The sequence below is a fragment of the Gigantopelta aegis genome, chromosome 3 (genome assembly GCF_016097555.1).
Source record: "Gigantopelta aegis isolate Gae_Host chromosome 3, Gae_host_genome, whole genome shotgun sequence".
NCBI lineage: Eukaryota > Metazoa > Mollusca > Gastropoda > Neomphalida > Peltospiridae > Gigantopelta > Gigantopelta aegis.
In genome coordinates this window covers 32,242,377-32,264,646 of record NC_054701.1, presented here as the reverse complement: position 1 = coordinate 32,264,646, position 22,270 = coordinate 32,242,377, and the positions used below count along the sequence as shown (strand labels likewise).

At 37.1% G+C, this 22,270-nt stretch overlaps 1 protein-coding gene across 1 annotated transcript in view; it reads right to left on the bottom strand.

Moving 5' to 3' along the window:
• Positions 1-22,270, bottom strand: part of LOC121367896 (E3 ubiquitin-protein ligase PDZRN3-like) — a 351,336-nt gene that overhangs the window by 68,266 nt on the left and 260,800 nt on the right. Inside the window, exon 5 of the mRNA XM_041492344.1 lies at positions 10,870-11,008. Within this exon, the coding sequence (XP_041348278.1) occupies positions 10,870-11,008 (139 nt within the window). The remainder of the gene's footprint in view (positions 1-10,869; positions 11,009-22,270) is intronic.

Below are 22,270 nucleotides of genomic sequence, written 5' to 3'. Positions count from 1 at the left end.
AGATAAAGATGTAAGTTGTGGTGTAACTCATTGAGACATTTAGCACCAGGAAGGATGTGAATAGAATAGAATAGAATAGAATAGAATAGAATAGAAGAGAAGAGAAGAGAAGAGAAGAGAAGAGAAGAGAAGAGAACGGAACATAACAGGACCCATATTCACAAAATATCGTAAGCCTAGTTTTACACGTAAACGTAAATCTACGACTGAAGAGCTATTCACGAAACAACGAAAACGTAAGTTACGTGTAAAGTTGGACGTAAATATAAAAGTGCCTCAGGTTGCAACTAACGCTGCACGTAAGTTGTGTACATATAATAAATCAAGCACGATCGCCGTTATTTACTATTATTTACGGAAACTAGCAGTATTTCCAATAAATTAAGCAGTTTGCGATGGCAAACCCCCACGGATTGAACATATTTTTGTTCGTGATCGAACGGATGTTTTCGACACGGCCAATTTCTCCTGAGTTATCTTTTTTTTTTTAAGAAATGTCCTCAAGTTCGTACCAAAATGTGGATTAAAATGCCATGGTTCACTGTTCGCTATGTTATTGTTAGCAGACGACAAACAAAATTGCATTTTGCGCATTTGTTATTTACCCGGTAGCCATCGTTTCTAACGTGTTTTTATTAATTACTCCAGTGAGAATGTTAAATCGTAGATTTACGTCCAACTAAGTTACGTTTACATTTACGACCATCTTTGAGAATAAGGTGCTTCTTGCACATTAACGTAAATCTACGGCACACGTAAGTGCTAGTCGTAGACGTAAATTTACACTTTTTTGTGAATATGGGTCCAGATGTTTAACGACACCCCAGCATGAAACAGGATGGATGTGATTCATCCATTTAACCAATGACGGGATGTAGCTCAGTGGTATGATGGGTTATAGGATCAACTGTCCTTGGTGGACCCGTTAGATTTTGACCCTTTCAAAGCCAGTGCCACAGTCTGGTAGATCAAAGTTGGTTATGTGCTGTAATAGCATCAGCAGTCCTTTCCTTTCCTGCAGATCTTTAATGTCCAGATTAAAATTTAATTCATAGTGATTTATTTGTTCTGTGCTTATATTCAATTAAAATGCATATACAGTATGCTGTACTGGTCACAGCAGATACTGATAAAGAAAGAGAAAATAGAAAAGAGAAAGAGGAATAGAGAGCGAGACAGATAAAATGAAAAACGAAAACAGAAAAGAGACAAAGAAGAGAGATAGAAAAAATAAAGTAGTGAGTGTGAGAAAGCAAGGAGAGAGAGAGAGAGAGAGAGAGAGAGAGAGAGAGAGAGAGAGAGAGAGAGAGAGAGAGAGAGAGAGAGAGAGAGAGAGAGAGAGAGAGAGAGAGAGAGAGAGAGAATTCTGGGTTGAGCTAGCCAGTACAGAGACTTGACCCCAGTAGCTATCAGCTTTAAAACCTGATAACTATATCTAGCTTATTCAAATTTAACACTTTTTTTGGTTTTATTTTAATTACCATGAAAAAACACAAGTTAAAATAGTTTTGGAATGAAAATAATTTCTTGTCAATGGTTTAATGGTTTAATGGTACAAATGTTAACAAAGTTGAGCATTCATCAGCACACAGACTGAAAAGAAAAATGACATTAGCCTATGACACAAATGTTTACAGTTTGACATTACTTAACGCAGCTATTTTCATTCTGTAAAGACTCTGTATGGACATTAACCTAATCTCGTTGGAAACCTACACAGACAGCCCCTGGCAGTGATTTGGTCTATTGAATTTACTAAACACTCTTCAAACCCACCAATTAAATTAGTCCCCCTATTTACTGCGGGATTACAACAATGTTGGGATACAACATGGATAAAGATGCTAGGTGATTTTTCTAATGGCATCATTTCCACTAACTGAGTAACCCCTCACGCTTGACCAGTCCATTACTCGGATGGCCAACTTCTGTAATTTAAACATGCAACACTTTCAAAACAGTCAGCCACAAGTGTGGCTGCTTCCTCTCCAACTCTTGTAACACTCCAACAAAGCCCTCCCCAATTTTATCAGATCTTAACTCATGTTTTATGCTTTCTTAAGTTCCTCTAATGAATAATTGGGATGTCATTTTTATCTATCATCTTACTTTTGTGAGCAAATAATTCCCTCACTGCAACCAACATCCTAATCAAATCTCGCAACAAAATTTCCCTGCATGGCTGAATCAATCGAGTTAAATATAACATTCACTGAAGCTCTTACAAATGAAATAAAGAGGAAGATATTATTGGAACAAGTCTGCCTTTATCCAACGACAAATCAATGTCAGTGCAAACGAAGCAGCATGTAAAAAGAACATCAATTTACTGCCCGGATTTGTACGAACAAAAATATTTTAAAGAGTTAATCCCTAAAAGTTGATTCTGGTGAAATGTCTTCAGCATCTGATTCATCCTGATAGCTTTCTCTCTCAATCAAATGGCTCATCGGTACCACGCTGTAATTAAATGAGCCATTTCCTCTAAAAGCTAGTTACAGAATCCGGCAAGAACTAGTCCAACAATAGTGAGGCATGGCACTCGCAAATGTAGCTTGGCATTCACAATATGCACAGGAAACGATGTTGCCGGTTACCCCAATTTATGGCTTTTCTTAGGTTTGTGTGAGTTTTATATGTAGGTGTATGTGAAGTTTAGTGAAGCAAAAATAAAGAAGACTTAGTGAATAAAATTAAAAAGCAAAAAAAATGTACATTTATTTATACACCATCAATAAAACATGTCCACTTTCCATGTTTGTTTGTCTGTCTATCCATCTACATAATACAATCACATAACAAACATCTATCCTTCTATCGTCGAACCATCCATCCATCCATCCATCCATCCATCCATCTACCCATCCATAAACCCACCCATGCCTGTCTGTCTGTCTATCCATCCACCCAATACAACCACATAACAAACATCTATCCTTCTATCGTCGAACCATCCATCCATCCATCCATCCATCTACCCACCCATACACCCACCCATGCCTGTCTGTCTGTCTATCCATCCACCCAATACAACCACATAACAAACATCTATCCTTCTATCGTCGAACCATCCATCCATCCATCTACCCATCCATACACCCACCCATGCCTGTCTGTCTGTCTATCCATCCACCCAATACAACCACATAACAAACATCTATCCTTCTATCGTCGAACCATCCATCCATCCATCCATCCATCTACCCACCCATGCCTGTCTGTCTGTCTATCCATCCACCCAATACAACCACATAATAAACATCTATCCTTCTATCGTCAAACCATCCATCCATCTACCCATCCATACACCCACCCATGCCTGTCTGTGTGTCTATCCATCCACCCAATACAACCACATAATAAACATCTATCCTTCTATCGTCGAACCATCCATCCATCTACCCATCCATACACCCACCCATGCCTGTCTGTGTGTCTATCCATCCACCCAATACAACCACATAACAAACATCCATTATTCAATCATCTAACCTTTCATCTAAACATCCATCTACCCACCCATGCCTGTCTGTCTGTCTATCCATCCACCCAATACAACCACATAATAAACATCTATCCTTCTATCGTCAAACCATCCATCCATCTACCCATCCATACACCCACCCATGCCTGTCTGTGTGTCTATCCATCCACCCAATACAACCACATAACAAACATCCATTATTCAATCATCTAACCTTTCATCTAAACATCCATCCACCTACCCATCCATCCACCCACCCATCCAAAACAAATCCATCAATCCATCCACGCATGCATGCATGCATCCATCCGACGCCATATAACTTAACTAAAATATGTTGAGTGTGTTGTTAAATAAAGCATTTCCTTCCTTCCTTTCCATCCATCCATCCATCTATCGTACAAATAACAGCATGTTGGCTCTTTCGTCCCATATGATGATGATGCATCAGATATACTGTCTATAACTTATTAATATCTCAGGTTAATGACTCATACATTAATAGCAAAGTGGTAATCATATGCTCGTGTATCTGTTAATTAATCCCTCCTCAAGATGGGGAGCACACCAGCTTGAAGCATCTTTTCTCCGAGATTGGTCGTCGCGGCTTCCTGCACATCTGCAGCTATCTCTCAGCTCATTAGTGGCCAGCCATGGGAGGAATTTGCAAATAAATAAATCTTGCAATATGGGAGCAATTCTCAAACAAACATTTACATTTGCAAGTGCGCCTTTATCTGCAGTGTGCACAAACCATGGAGCATCATTGCCAATGATGATGATGATGGCAGGGTAATGTCAAAAAACTAGTAGAGGAAATGACTCAAACATTTTTGCGAGACAATCCTCTTCCAAGTCGGGGCCAATTGAACATGCAAATGAGGCTTGGTCAACAGGACAGGTCAATTTATGAAATCATCATCTAGTCATGGGAGAAAGAGAGAGACTTGACCACATCATCCCGAATGGCCATCAAAGGAGGGCTTAGTGACTTTAGCTTCTGGAAAAGCTGGCCGAGGTTTTGAAAAAGAAAGGATGAAAGTAAAGGGAAGGTGGGAAAAAAGGAACACATTTGTCATGTTTGTTCTTATTAAGAATACATTACAGGTCTGCCGTACAGTTCAGAAAAAGAGATTTACTCAAGAATGTCTTATGGTTGTGCTAGAATGATCATCTGAAGGGGTGGGAAGGTGGGATGGAGGGAGGTAGGGAGTGATGGAGGGAGGTAGGGAGGGAGGGAAAAAAGGAGGAGGTAAAGTAGGGAAACGGTGAGACAAGAGATAAGACATAATTTTTTTCCATTACCTATAGCCACAGAACAAATTGTATGATTTAAAACATACACATAATGACAAAATATAAAAACATCTGATGTCAATTTTCAATTTATTCACCTCCAAACAGTCATTTGTGGCACAGACCTTACATGCAGCAAATGTTTTCAACAAACCGATATATGTAAAAGTAAACAATATCTAATTATTATTTCACAAAGATAATATATCCATTACTGCTGATTGCAAAAAATGTCAATGACTGCCAAATCCTCTAATCATTTGGCTATAATTCATGAAAATATTGCGACTAACATACATATTTCGTATAAGATATTAAAATGGCTGCGAAAAACGGTCTACTAAAGTTTACTTCGGAATGGTTTAAGACCAAAAGCAGTGAAACATTAACTTAGACAAAGTCTCTGGAGCCCTGTCAAGGGTATTTTAACAACGCAAAATTAAAAGATTCATACAATAAAATTAACTTTGGTGGAATGTGTTTGCTACTTTTAACAATTAGAATTATAGTTAAATATTCACGTGGATTTACCAGTGAGGTTTAATTCTCCACGTGTATCAGTATTTAAAATTTAATAAAATATGCCTCCCCTTCCCCCTAAAACCCCCCAACAAAACCCCTAACTCACATAGACCTTTATCACAGCTCTATTTTCCCCTTATCGTTTCATTAAAAAAAGACAGTCGTACAACTACTAATCAAAGTTACATGTCTATTCACAAATTATTTATTTATGTATTTATTTATTTTATTTATTATTTTATTTTATTTTATTTTCATTATCATTTATATCAGATACATACAACTTCACTTGAAATAATATCTGATATTTATGAAGTTTTAAAACATATATGAGCTGTCACACACGAAAACCTACATCAGAAACCGAGTAAATGCGGCTCAAAGTTTGACGTCACATGTTAACGCGGAAGTAAAAGTTGACATGCTGTTTGCATTGTTTGTTTTGAAGAATTTAGAAGATTACATCTTCTTTTTTACATGAAGATCAGTTTGAAGTAAACATATATCTGTATGTACAATAGTGTTTGGTTACTATTTTGTATTTTGTACCTGAGAACACTGGTCAAGATCATTAGCGATACCATCAGTACTTTCAACTTTGATACACATTTACAAGCATAGGGCGAAGTCCTATATATCGATATGGCGTGCAAGTATCACACGTCTTTATAACGTACATGATTATACATAACAAAGTTCAGCAACTTTTCCAAAGTGGTAGACCCATGCAACCCGATACGATCCTAATTTGATGTTTGGTCTAACTTATGAATATTGCCAAACCCCTTGCCAAACAATGAGATGACGCTGGTTACACTCGAGAATAATACACAAACTTTTGTTGCGAAATATACATCAACAAGTTGCATTAAGTTGTCGTATGCATGTAAAATGGCCTGGTCACAGAGCCACGGCAAGAAACTGTTTGTTTTCAGTCGTACCAATGTATTTATAATAAATGATACATGGCCTACTTCTCACATCCCACAAACAGGATAGCATACAAGACATCCTTTGATGGATCATTGGTTGGGATGGGAAATAATCAAACGGACCCACTGAGGAAGATCGAACCTTCAGCAAATGGAACCTCAGACAGATGTTCTTGCTACGTTATACCGGTCATTTGGGGACAAAGACTTTTATATGTAAAATCTGATTTTTTTTTTCATTTGAGGGGTTTGCCCGATACCCCAACTCCCCACCCCAGCTACTGGCCTGACATGGTACTTAATATGTTTGCTTCAAACATTCAAACAAAGTACCTTATAACTGGTACCTTATGACTGCGCATAATAAACCCTCACGAGTTTATAATAAAGAGACCATCCCGAGTTTGTAGCTATATTAACAAGCTGTCGATTAGTCTAATCTGTTATAAATAAAACTTTCTTAGGTTAAATCATCTTGCGTCAAATTTAAATAGCTGTATATGCAATACAGTTACATTTCTGACCATTCTCAGGTTGGTAGCAACTGAGAAGTCGGAGGGGGGACTATAGTCCCACTTTTATAAACCAGGTTTAAAATATGGCTTTTGCTTTATAAATATTTAAATCATGTTAAATACAATAAATATCTGCATACATACACGCGCGCACACATTAATATTATTTTAGCCTATATTCGATATTTATTGCGTACGAATCCGAAATGATGGTTTGTTGGGCGTTAACAACCAAATATTTTTTATTTTGTGATAAGCAATAATTCACAAATGTCTCCAGTAAGTCTTGTTGGATGTCGACAGAATTTTTGGGTTCCCTACTGATAGAATAATTAATCATGGAGATATTCACATTCCTATTGCGTGACCTTCCATTGTCTATGCCCCCCAACTTGTTCACAGGTCTATTTTTGCAAGATCTCTGTGTGTTCGTGGTTTGCGTCCTCAAGTTACCCCGCAATGGGCACATGTGCAGTGGAATGTGAAAGAGGTCTATTTGACTACAATACATGAAAATATTGCTTCTTATACACAAAGATGATGTATGCAGTCTATTATCTATGGATATCCATTACCGACAATTGCTAAAAATGTCTATGACTGGCAAATCCTCTAATAATTCGGCTATAATACATGAAAATATTGCTCCTTATGTGCGGAATGCTGAATGGCCCCTCCTCCTGTTTACCCATCAGATGGCAATGTGTGTTTTTTCTAACCATCCGCCTATGAAAATCGCACACACTGCCAAAGTCAACATGGAAAAAGTGCCACCACATCAAAATGTGTGTGACACATGCTGTGTATATCGAACCACATTACTGCAGGGAAGATGTGTGAACTCTGCAAAATGCTGCTGTGGAAACTACAGCCATGCAATATTGTGACAATTTGACAAGCACAGTAGAGACCTGTCTATAACAGCTACCTAAAGGACAAAGATATCGGCTGTAATAAGTGGGTCACTATGGCCTAATTAAGAAATTTTTAGAAGGCACAGTCTCCGCTCTCATGCTTTAAATGGTGCTTAAAATAACCATGTTAGACAGCAAATATCCACATATTAAAATGTGATGCAGTATCAAGTGAACAGACCACTTGGCTAAAGTACTTTGTTGCATAATCCAACCTCCTCAATGTACCTATTATCTGACTGGGTTTTCATCCATGCCAAACAGTACCCCACTACTGGTGTTACCAAAGGCTGTGGGAATGTGGATATAAAAGATCCCTTTTTGCTAATGGAAAAATGTAGTTACATACACAGCTAGCCTTTAAGAAAAGAAGTTTGTTTTATTTAATGACACCACTAGAGCACATTGATTTATTAATCATTGGCTGTGGATGTCAAACATATGGTCATTTTGACACAGTCATAGAGAGGAAAACCCTCTACATTTTCCCCATTAGTAGCAATGGATCTTTTATATGTACCATCCCACAGACAGGATAGCACATACCACTGTCTTTGATATACCAGTTGTGGTGCATTGGCTGGGACGAGAAATAGCCCAATGGGCAGCTAGCCTTTAAGTGTACACCATATATATCTACAGAGCAGACAGGTTACTGCAATACAGTTTCAACCATATGTGCTTTGTTCCAGTCATTATCAACAACTAGCCAATAATGACATGTCCATTTAATTCATATGATACATTTGGTCTTGATCCAGCTCATCTGAGCCAACAACAATACACAAATCAATAGGGATTTGTATGAATCACTATACCAAGAACAATAAATAGCTGGACAGGTGGACACGTAGACAGGCAGCCTAGACAGCTGATTTGCATGCCCAGGACAATGTACTCGAATCTTGGCTGGATGTAAGCACGGAAATAACTAATACTATAAGTGATAATTTTTCAGATTTTTTCCCCCAGACTTTCATTTTTAAAGATGTCAATGTTTTGGTTATAACTATGAAGTATCTTTCAGTTTTTCATAATTCAATTTAAAAGATGTAAAATTTTCTTCAACAGGTAAGGTTCATAAAAAATGTATGCATGTATATGAAGTTGGTACTGAAAAATTGTTAATGTTTTTATCAACTAAGAGGTATCTTTCAGTTTTTTTATGACTGAATTTAAAAGATGTAAATTTTTCTTCAACCGTTATGGTTCAGCCAAAATGTATACATGTAAATAAAGATGATAATGAAAAACTTTAAGTTTTTAATGACTGAATTAAAAAAATTGTAAACTTTTCTTCAACAGTTAATGTTCATCAAAAATTTATACATGTATCAAAAGATGATACTGAAAAACTGTTAACATTCCGATTAACTAACTGGTATTTTTCAGTTTTCTATAACTGAATTTAAAAGATGTAAACTTTTCTTCAGCAGTTTAGGTTCATCAAAAATGAATGCATGCATATTAAGATGATACTGAAAAACTGTTATTATCATTAATCATTTGGACTATGCAATCATGAAACATGAAATCAAATCCTTTGTAGCATACACACAAAGGTTCATCACTGCGGACATGGTGACTTGCTGTGCAGTGATTTCTCAAGACTAAATGAGTAAAATGTGGCCACCAAGTCAGTTAATGGCTGTATTCCACCAAATATAGCCAATTAATGTCGGACATTATTGATCAACCCGTGACCACATGATCCACGGTGAAAAGCACATGCTGGTTTAAACAGTGCAGCTACTGACAGTTAATTTGACGCCAATAAAATTACCCAAGTAAATACATTTGTTTTTGAATTCAACAATGTGCATGGTTAATTTGTAACAAGACTTGATCAAATTTGGCTATCCTGCCGAAGAAAACGCTGCTATTGATTTCAGTTCAGTAGGGGGAAATGAAAAATACCACATGAACAAGTTATCCAGAATCGATGCAGACAGTTTTAAACACAGATCAATCAGATAAAATAAAAAATAAAAATAAAAAATAGGTGATTTTTTTTGTTCAACAATTACAGTTTAATTCATTTTTTTTTTTTTTAATCTCACCTGTTCAAGAAGTAGGATGAGCTCATCACATGACTATGACCATGTCTGACTAATACCGGTTTGGGAATGCCACTGACAGAAAGGTTGATGAAGCTCAAATAAGGTTCAAGCATGCTATTATGGCACAAAGTTAATCTTATAGATAAGCAGCATGGTGTCTTCTACATTCACTTACAGACAGACATGATAGTACATGTATACTAAATGGCTTGTGGCATATATGATATATGTATCAGCTGTGGAGTGCATACAATATTAATAAAATGTTAAAAAAAAAAAAAAGTAATTTCCACCAAAGTTTTTATAGACAGTACTTTGCAAATTATTAATTAATTTAATATAACAATAATAAATGTTAAAAACCTAACTTTTTGTTAAAACAAACATTACATTTTTATGTATTTTTGTAATTAAGATAGAGTAATGTCTCTGAATGATCTTCATTTGCAAAAATTAAAACCATTAAAAATCATATATATAGGATTGTTTCCCATCTACAACACCAACTTCCAACTCTAGTCAAACTTCCATCTTTAACGTAGCTGTACAGATATTTCACCAAACAAACTATATATATAACTGCAGCAAGGTAATCTAACTACCATGTTTAACGTAGTCATCATATGGATATCAGTATTGACAGCCGGAATTGGTCAGAGAGATGGCCTGAGGCTGTTACATGGGCATGGAGTGAAATCAGCTGGATTATACACTGTATCATGGCTGAGCGTAACACTATCCGAGACGAGGAAATTCATCAATAGCAGCTTACAACCTGATCCCACACATGGACACAGCTCCAATCAGAACGCTTCCGTATTAATAATGTATTGGATTGCATTGCCCGATCACGGCATTGTTCTACAAAGCTTGACAAAGTCAGCGTTCTTTCATCACAGAATGTGGCAAATCGACAAAATGAAAATGAAAAAAATCCCCGTTTCGGGAGCCTGACCCCTGAGTTGCTGATGATGACAAAAAAGATTTCTGTGACTGTGTTTGACCTCAAGGGTCATGTAGACATCACCCTAACATGTCAGGCTTGTACAAGTTGTATAGATTCAATTATTTTGAATCATGAATCTTGTTTTAATCAAATTTGCCAGTACTATTTATTATTAATAAAAAAAGAAAGATATTTCTTACCTCATATTCCATTTCATATTGCCGGTCATCGAAGTAGGGATCATCCAAGTCTACATTGTGTGCCATTTCAATGTCTGTCAATCCCATCTCGGCACTTGGGGAAAATGCCACGGGTCTGCGGGAAGATGGCTGGTAGAGACTAGAAAACAGAAAAAAAAATAACAATTATGAATTAAGAAATCACATGAGACTGCTCTGACATTGATGTAATACATGTTTCAATCAAAATTAGATGTATGTTTGAAAAATGTTATGGGTCAGCATGGGACCAGTTCGTAGACACTGCAGAATAATAAAAAAAATGAAAAAATAGACGATTATGAATTAAGATTTCATGAGATACTGCTCCGACATTGATGTAATATGCATTCAATAAAAATTAGATCTACTTTTTTTTGCTCTTTCTCTTTCTCTTTTTTAACTTTCTGTCTCTCTTTCTATTCTTCTGTCTCTCTCTGCCTGCCTCTCTCTGTGTCTTTTCTCAGTGTCTCTGCCTATATCTCCCTCTCTTTCTCTCTCAGTCACATGCTCTGCCAGTCTCTCTTTCTGTCTCTTCATTCTCTCTGCTTGTCTCTCTCACTCTCTGTGTTTCTCTCTCTCCATGAAAATATTCAACAGAATCGTGTGTATTCACCATTCCTGAACAAGAGTAGTTGCATAAAAAAGCCAATCGGACGATGTCGGAGATAGCATCCTCCCGTCACCTTGTGTGCAACTCCGCGATGTGGGAATATTGATGCCGAATTGCCAACAAGAGCGCAAAGAGATCAAGCTGAAGCCCGCAGCTCGAGGGTGAGGGGATCAGGCAATCCAATATTTCAATAATCCGTTCGGCCACTCAATTTATTGCACTGCCATCCACGGCCATCCAGGCAGTTGGGGCAGTGTGGTGTGAAACAGCCAATTAAAGCCTGCTACATTCATAGAATCAGCGGTAATTTTTCACTTCTGACACTGTTGATAGCCTGCCTTGGCTAAATTTGATCTATACAAGTAAAGCAAGTATTATTCAAACAGGCTGCCATCGTGCAATGATTCATAATTTCTCTGGAGAATTCAACTGACAAAAATTGCAGCAAAAATCACATTTGATTTTGTAAGCGCGAGTTTGAGTTAAGCCACAGCTACAGAAAAAGAAAAGAAAAAAGAAAAAAAAAGAAAAAAAAAAAAGTGCTAGACGAATCATGTTAAGACAGCAACTTCACTCTCATGCCTAATGGCAATAAATTTAAAATTTACAGAAAACCAATAAGCATAAAACTGAGCATCGGTTTGCAGTTGGTTATAAACTAGAGTAAAAGCTTTCCAACGTGGCCATTATAAGTATTCTTCCAGTTCATTCAAGTTCATTGATGCCCAGTTATTCCACAGAGAGAAATAAATGGGTATTTGTCATGCTTTATAAAGTAAAATATTCTTCAGTGAATTTACACTTCGTACAATACCTCATTTATTTGAAATCTATCAAATCAAAGTAATCACATAAATTACATACCGTATTTAAAAAAATTCAGTGCACATGTACCGTATTTTCCTGTGTATTATGCGCACTTTTTCCCCAGAAAATACAGGTTAAAAATGGGGGTGCGCACTATACATAGCAATAGAAAAAATATCTTTTAAAAATGTCCAGCGATCACCCATGAAAAATCGCCGATCGGTAGTTTACGGTACTTTATAGGTTATTGACAGTGTTCATTACAACGAAACGCCAAAACCCTCTTAAAAATCGCTTTTCACTTGTGATGGTTGTAATACATGCAAAATAAATCTACAAAAGTATCCATACCTCGCTAAAAAGTACACAAAAATGACAAAACTGGACCGTAAATACTTTTAATTTCCACAAGATTTAATTCGGCCATTTCCGGCAAACCGGAAATATACCATACTATTATTAATTTAGAAATCTCACGCATTCACGTTAGCCACAAGAACGAAATGTAATATGCTATATTTTTGTTTTCATATATTTATTAGTAATTTACAGTGTATATAACTGTTTTGATTTATGCACGTGTGAGTCTGTGACATGTAAGTACGCAAGTACTAGCCTTTATTTAATGTGACATATAGGTCTATGTACTGAAATACCTAACTTAAGTTTTGTTTCTTGAATATATCGCTTCTTTCGCTTTTTGTTAATTTTGGTGACGGGGAAAACGGTACATCTTGCATTCACTGTCGATTTTGTGGTTTAAAAAAACGGTGCGCATTATATTGTGGTTTATGTTTTTTTTCTTGGAATAAATGTTCAAAGTGGGGGGTGCGCATTATACACCGGTGCGCATAATACATGGTAAAATACGGTAAATAAAAACAAGTCACACAAATTGCCATAAAACATAATTTTTGATACCAAGATGAAGATAAAAAAGTTTGTTTTGTTTAAAAACACCACTAGAGCACATAGATTTATTAATAATCAGCTATTGGATGTCAAACATTTGGTAATTCTTACACAAGAGTCTTACAGAAGAAACCCACTAAATGTTTCCATTAATAGCAAGGGATCATTTATATGCCCCATCCCACAGAGGGGATAGCACATACCATGGCCTTTGATAAACCAGTTATGGTACATTGGCTGAAACGAGAAATAGCCCAATGTGCCACTGACAGGGATCGATCCTAGACCAACCACACATCAAGTGAGCTCTTTACCACTGGGCTCCTGATATGAAGGCAAATGCTGGAAAAGCCATGACAGGTAAATGCACCCAAAGAGGCTATACACGTACAGACAGATCTGCATGTGCAATTGCTGTACACCAGTTGTGAAGCACAGACTGGAACAAGACACAGACACAAAGATTTATGGGGTCACCGACAGGGATTGACCCTAGACCACTCTTGTATCAGGAGAGCCCTTTACAATCAAAGAGAGGGACACTTTTTTTTAGCTGTACTGTATATGCTGCTACACTAAAAGGCAGAAGAACAACATCTAAATAGTAAGAGAAGAAACCCATGGCCAGCACATGGCTTCACTTAATATACATAATCTGCATAAAAATATATGAGCAGAAGAAAATAGGAGCGCCGACATTTGTTTGGAATGCACTATTTGTTTGTATTCATACACGTTGCTGCCAGTGTGTGACATTTACCGATGGACTCGCTCTCTGCGGTCAGCCGTCAAGTGATGGAGATGATTAAAACCAGCCTGCATCTGACCATTACCACTGTCTTGTACTGGTATAGGTGTGTAGATATATACTGCTTTGTATTGCACACACACATGTACATACATGTAGTAATACATGTAGTATAGTCAAATGTTATAGTGTATTAGTGTGGGCTTTTTTTTCTTTTCTTTTTTTTGGCTGGGTGGGTGAGGTCTTTATAGGTCAGAATTCAGATCAGGGACCCATTTTACAAAGCAAACTTGGTGCTAAGATGACAATAATTGCATATATGCATTTAAGGTGATCTTAGCACTAAGATCACTTCGTAAAATGGGTCCCAGCATTTTATATCTAAAACCACTCATACATTCAGCAGGAACATAATGTGTAATTCCTTTATTTCTGGTTTTAACAAATATTACCATTTTATTTGAAACAAACTATTTGCTGTGGCATAAATAATTATTTAAACAGCAACAAAATATTTTAGACATATCAGGAATTGTCTAAACAGCTGTAGATTTTTATTTTCTATGAAGGGGAGAGTCACTTCTAAACCAACCCCAGATGCACTCCTCCTACTTTACAAATATGGTAAATATACTCTTAAATACTGAGCAGAAGAACTACAGGAGACTTAAAACCCACACAAATCTGAAAGTGCAGGTGCCAAGAAGGGGGAGGGGGCACACTTTTATATTTACACACTTTTACACTATTATAAAGCAAATATAAAGCAAAATATCTGAAAAGTGGGGGGCACATGCCCCCTTGCCCCCCCCCCCCCCAACTTCCTATGCCAGTGAAGTGTATGCACACCACAAAAAGTAAAAATAGTACTATAGTGCATGTTTATGTATACTTCTTAATGTTTACAATGACTGCAGCTGTTATGAAACAGTCATGTTGGTAGAGTATGGGACGTATATGCTTGGCTATACCTAAAACCACAACTAACAGCTGTAAGGAAAACAGTTTCTTCGTTCTGGGATTGCGATTATCTTATCTTGTCAAAAGGCCTGTTTGTCTTGCAGCTTCCAGTTGGCTGGCCAGTTAGTACACTGACAATGTTCAATGTGGCTGCCATAGCCTGACACCCACTACCGGCTGAGGTAATGAATCTGTACCCAGTGCATTCTACACTCCAGGTACAAATACATGTTGGAAAGTTTCTTAGACACACACAAAAAAAAGAAAAAAAAAAGAAGACAGAATGTTTGTTTCTGTCAATCATTTCTATTAACAGCGATATTTCAACTTCAAGAAAAGTTAACTTAAAGTAAACGTTTTGATTATTCTGTTTAAAACCCCCACAAAAAACCCCAAACTTTAATTAATTATTTAACATGCTTAATCAGCAGTCATTAAATGTGACATTTGTGATAGCTGTCTGAAGCATGAAGAAAGATTGTTGCTGTAAAAGAAGCTACTATTTTTTCATTCAAAGAAAAGGGCATGAGTTAGCTCAGTCAGTAGAGCACTCGCTTCAGGAGTGATGGGTCGCAGACTAATTGGCCTCCATGGAAAAAGTTGTTTTTCTTGCCACAACCAGTGCCCCATTACTGGTACACCAAAAGCCATAGTATGTAGTATCGTGTCCTTGGGTAAGTGCATATAAAAGATCACTTCCTGCTTTGTCAGTAGGAGTAGCCTATGTGGCAGCAGCTGATTTTCTTTCTTTTTCTTGACAAGTATGGAAAAACCATATGTTAGACACCACACAGTCAGAGTTTAAAATGTGTTCAGGTATCATTAAACATTCCTTTCCTCTCATGATTTTTCTCATGCACTTTCCTTCAGTAAGTGTTCATTAGGGAGTGCCGGTTGAATTAGCCAATATATATAACCTAGTGAATTTGCTGATGCACCTACAAGCCATTAAACCAAAAATGCATCATACCTACAACCCATCACACATATAACCCATGGCACCTACAACCAATTGCACCTATAATCCATCACACTATCAAATCCATGACACTTACAACCTAACCTAACACATACAACAATCCATATCTTCAAATCAATCACATCTACAACCCATCACACCTATAATCAAACACACCAATAATCCATCACAACTACAACCCATCACATCTACAACCCATCACATCTACAACCCATCACATCTACAACCCATCACATCTACAACCCATCACACCTATAATCCATCACAGCTACAACCCATCACTTCACAAGTTATCACTCGACTATTAAGCTACAATCTGCTCTCTAACAGCACCTACCAATAACTTTGATAGGATCAGTAACAGATCACTGGGAGGAATTGAAAAAAACTACAGAAATGTTGTTTAAAAAAGCTACACACTGGAATACCTGTACAGAAAGACAGACACCTGAACCTTTTGGTGGGTTATCTCATACATCACAGGATCCACTCTCGGTGGGTCCACCACCCACGGGTTATCTCATACATCACAGGAATCCACTCTCGGTGGGTCCACCACCCACGGGTTATCTCATACACCACAGGAATCCACTCTCGGTGGGTCCACCACCCACGGGTTATCTCATACACCACAGGAATCCACTCTCGGTGGGTCCACCACCCACGGGTTATCTCATACATCACAGGATCCACTCTCGGTGGGTCCACCACCCACGGGTTATCTCATACATCACAGGAATCCACTCTCGGTGGGTCCACCACCCACGGGTTATCTCATACACCACAGGAATCCACTCTCGGTGGGTCCACCACCCACGGGTTATCTCATACATCACAGGAATCCACTCTCGGTGGGTCCACCACCCACGGGTTATCTCATACACCACAGGAATCCACTCTCGGTGGGTCCACCACCCACGGGTTATCTCATACATCACAGGAATCCATTCTTGGTGGGTCTACCACCCACGGGTTATCTCATACATCGCAGGAATCACATTTAATGCATCTCAGCATTGCAGTTTGCCAAAATAAAATACAAACAAACACACACACATGCACACAGAATATGCACTGTACAAAAACACATTAAGAAAAAAAAAGAGAGAGAAAAACAACCTCATTATCGCTTGTGTGTGGATGTTAATTCTAACGAAAACAACAATATTGAGCTTATTTATTACAGGTAAAACAGGTCTATGTGGATTGTATTCTCATTTTCATTTTTAAAACTTTTGGAGATGAAAGGAATGTTTGTTTTGAAGACACCTCAACATTGTTTAATTTGCAATCAGCAGCTACCGAGTGTCAAACACTGTGGGCTGAATTTACGAAGCCTGTTTTTCTTAAACGCAGGTGTTTACCCATTGTAAATGTATGTAGTGACACCGTGTGTAAGATATAAACAGGTGTTTACCCATTGTAAATGTATGTAGTTACACCGTGTGCAAGATATAAACAGGTGTTTACCCATTGTAAATGTATGTAGTTACACCGTGTGCAAGGTATAAACAGGTGTTTACCCATTGTAAATGTATGTAGTTACACCGTGTGCAAGATATAAACAGGTGTTTACCCATTGTAAATGTATGTAGTTACACCGTGTGGAAGATATAAACAGGTGTTTCCCATTGTAAATGTATGTAGTTACACCGTGTGGAAGATATAAACAGGTGTTTGCCCATTGTAAATGTATGTAGTTACACCGTGTGGAAGATATAAACAGGTGTTTGCCCATTGTAAATGTATGTAGTTACACGGTGTGCAAGATATAAACAGGTGTTTGCCCATTGTAAATGTATGTAGTTACACGGTGTGCAAGATATAAACAGGTGTTTGCCCATTGTAAATGTATGTAGTTACACGGTGTGCAAGATATAAACAGGTGTTTGCCCATTGTAAATGTATGTAGTTATACCGTGTGGAAGATATAAACAGGTGTTTGCCCATTGTAAATGTATGTAGTTACACCGTGTGGAAGATATAAACAGGTGTTTGCCCATTGTAAATGTATGTAGTTATACCGTGTGGAAGATATAAACAGGTGTTTACCCATTGTAAATGTATGTAGTTACACCGTGTGCAAGATATAAACAGGTGTTTACCCATTGTAAATGTATGTAGTTACACCGTGTGCAAGATATAAACAGGTGTTTACCCATTGTAAATGTATGTAGTTACACCGTGTGTAAGATATAAACAAGCTTTGTCAATTTGGCCCTGTATTTTTTATCAACGTTGTGGAAGATAATAATAAAAAAAACTTGAGCTGCCACGTATACTACTATTGTTTTCTATCAGCAAGGGATCTTTTACATTCAGTTTTCAAAGACCGGATAATATAAGGGCAGAATGCAGCTCAGTGGTAGAGCAGTTCTCTAGTCTATTCAATGCCCCATAACTGGTACAGTGAAACCTGTCTAAACCAGACCATGTCAGGGACCTAATATTTATCCCAATTAGATAGCATCCAGTGTGTAGAGGGTCGCATTTTAGATTTTTGTTTGTTTAACGATACCACTAGAGCACATTGATTCATCGGCTATTGGATGTCAAACATATGGTCATTTTGACAGTCATAGAGAGGAATCCTGCTACATTTTTCCATTAGTAGCAAGGGATCTTTTATATGCACCATCCCACAGACAGGATGGCAGATACCACAGGATGGTGCACTGGCTGGAACGATTTTAGAATTTAGAACATTAGGGACCAAGAAAATTCGCCAGATTTGACAGGATTCCAGTTTGTTCAGGGTCCGGTTTAGACATATTTCACTGTATATCAAAGACTGGTACATGTATGAGTTGCATGGGCATTAGAGGATCACAGTGACCAGGTGGGGTGGGGGTAGGGAATGGTAGCTATAAATTTGATTTTAAACTGGGAGGACAATGCATTATCTTCAGAGTTTGAAGGAGGCCAGCACCCACTACCTCCCTCCACTACCTCCCTCCACTTCCAACACATGTATTGTACAATTTATGGGGAAGTACATATATAAGACCAAAGAGTAATGTAATGCAAGACCTCTAATAGTTCACAACACCATTACTTGCAAGACAATCAGATAACAGTAAAGTCTGTTTAAAACCACAAGTTTAAAATATCAACGTTTCGTCAACTAAATGTTGACATCATCAGGAGACAATCAGTTGCTCTTCTTTGTTACTAACTGAGCATTACGTCGACTCCTTTACTAATTAGCAAGCCAAATTTTCTTCTTTTAAAAAAAAATCTTTTAACTGAGCAATACAGAAATGCTTCCCTGTTGGTGCAATTTAGGACTGACATGTTTCAGTAATGATACATTCACGTGTTAAAATTCATTAGTCTTAAACAAACGACTTCTCTCGTGCCATCAAAAACGCTTTACAAAACTGCTCGGAGCTCACATCGTGGTCTAAAAACCCATTCCTCACGTCACAACACGAAATGAGTTGTGTTGTAATTGTTGCTAAAATGGACAATTACCTCGGGAAGTGTCTTAACATCTAATTCCATGCTGCACAACAACAACGAATGGCACTTTGTCATGAAACTGAAAACCAACCAAAGGGAGACAATAGGGGATTTCAATCTGGAACTCTTCTTTTCCTGCGCACAACTGCAGCCCGATCCACACAAAATACAGATCATGAGGCCTCCAGGGGGACAGAAAGAGAGAGCGAGTTTCAGCAATTCCTTAATCACGGAAAAAAAAATTTATTTAATTTTTTTTTTTTTTTTTTAACTCTTTCAGTCGAATGTTTGCCACTGGCTAACAAAATGCTTCTCAGTGTTAAAGAATGCATTTAAAAAAAATGTCATTATTGTATTTCAGAGATGATTTAGTTTGATGCCTCTGGGAGGAAAGTGGAGAAAAAAGCTAGCAGTCACATTACATTGAGGTTAATGCTGAGGATTACATGGCAAAACATATATAGCATGGTATCATGGATTTCATGGTAGTATAATCTAGCATAGTATTATCGGGGAGAAAAGGAATGGAATATTTGTTCAATGAAATTGCTGCACTGTTTGGTCAGCCTCTACTCATTTTTAAGTGTCGCACATATCTGTGAAGTAACACATGATTGATAAACTATTAAGACTATAAATGGTTGTAAGGGGTCTTTTTAATGGACAGAATAAAGCATATTTATCTGTCTGTGTGCCTGCATATATCTGTCTCTGTCTGTCTGTCTGTTTGTCTAGGTAATACATTTATAAAGGTTTATATGGAAAGACTAAATAAAGCTGATCTGCAGATGGGATTTGATCCCGTGACCTCCTATACCTCAGACATTTCATTTTAAACCAAATTCTTATAATCTTTATAGACATTCTCCAAGTGACAACATGGGACAATGCTATTTTGTTTCACTATCTTGTTTTTTAAGTAATGTAAAATGAAAATGTTGATGCTTGATGTCCTAATCAAATATTTAATTCTTTTCCCAGTCTAAAAAGTGAATGTGGATTTACCTTTCATTGTTAACTTTCTTTTAATCACGAGTGAATAATGTAATAAAATGATAATGTGACAAATGGATAGATAAAGGGCAATTTAAAAACGATTTACTAAAAAAAAGAACAAGATTTCTTTGTAATGTATAAAGTCAACTGGTAAACTTCAATATTAAAGTTTAAAAACATTTTGCAGTTGTCAAACACCCAAATTTAATAATCGCAAAAATGGAATCCTCTACCAGAGAGCATTAATAAATTTAACTGATATAAATTACCGAATTAGTGACAAACCCTTAACACAATTTTCAGCTCAGCGGATAGTGCACTCGATCAAATACGCATAAAGGCAGCGAGCAAGGTGGCATCCTCATGGTGCCCTTACACGTCTGCTTGTGTAGATACTGCTTTCCAAATCTTATTACAATTAGAGATTAGGGACTTCAAAGGAACATGTCAAAACATGATGTATGAGGAATTAGCCATGATAATACTTTCTTGACACCAGACTGCCAGTTGACTGAAACGCCCACAATGGAGTTCACGACAATATGACCATCCGCGACCACTCTACAAAAAGCTGCCTCGATGTTGCTTTTCTGTTGTCAGCTTACATGCTATCATCAAAAGATGTTTTGTACTGTTCGAGTAACATGTGTTGCTTATGTATCAAACAAAAAATCCTCATAAATTAGATATTGGGTTTGATATCAGTTATGGTGGCATTTCAAAATTCAATTTTGTGGGTGCTCTATACAAATTGGTGAAGGTGGATTTACCTGTTATAAAGAATTTTAAAAAAGAAGGGAAATGTTTGTTTGGTGATGTTGCAGTATTGTGTTAACTCATCAGCTATTATATGTTAAATGTATGTTATTTGTGACACTTGATCTACAAATTAGAGAGGAAACCCACTGTTAATTCTCAGGTTACAATCTTTTCCAGTTGTATATATTTAAATTCACCCACCAAACAGAATGGCAAATAACAAGACCTTTTGATATACAAGTTTTGGAGCACTGATTTTAACAGGATCTGATATGCCCAATAAGGGGAGCTGATCATACAACCCATGATACTTCATACAGAATTAAGCTTTACTTAGACAGACAGTCAGTCTAGGTTAAATCCATATTAAAGGGCTATTTCTCATTCCAGTCAGTGCACCACATCTGGTGTAACAAAAAACAGTTATATATAGTATCCGGTTTGTGGGATGCTGCATATAAAAGATCCCTTGCTGCTAATCAGAATGAATAAACCCTAGCATGGTGGCAATGGGTTTCCTCTCATTATCTGTGTGGTCATTAACCATATGTCAAACACCATATATAACCATAATTAAAATGTGTTGAGTATGTTGTTAAATAAAACATTACTTCCTTTTTATTTTATTTCATAAATATTACATTAAAAAAAAAAGAGAACAAAGAAATAAATTATTAAATTTTGGATGAAAAATGAAATGTCAGTAACGATATAGTAAACAATAGCTTTTTAAAGAGTGGCCTTAATTGTAACTGAAAAGAATCATGAACTAAAAAATATCAGAACAAAAACTAAAATATTCAACCATTTACAAGTGGAACGAACTCTTTGTCAAACATGCAACGAAGCATGAAAACCAAACGTTCTGACCTGTTGCCTGCAAATGATCGTTATCAGCACACCTTGCACTTGATTAATATTAATGCAGCACTATCTATCACAACATATTAAAACTGAGTCAGTCCCTTTGAACTCCACAGGTGGCTGACGGTTTAATTGAAAACATTCCCACCGAGATAGAGGTTTATTAATAAAGCTTAATTTTATGCAATTTTAATGCTGTATTGTTCAGCTGCATTGAGATTGGTTATCTCTGAGAGAAAATAAGAGCCAATTTGCGGTTGGCATATGTAAAACAAAGAATTCT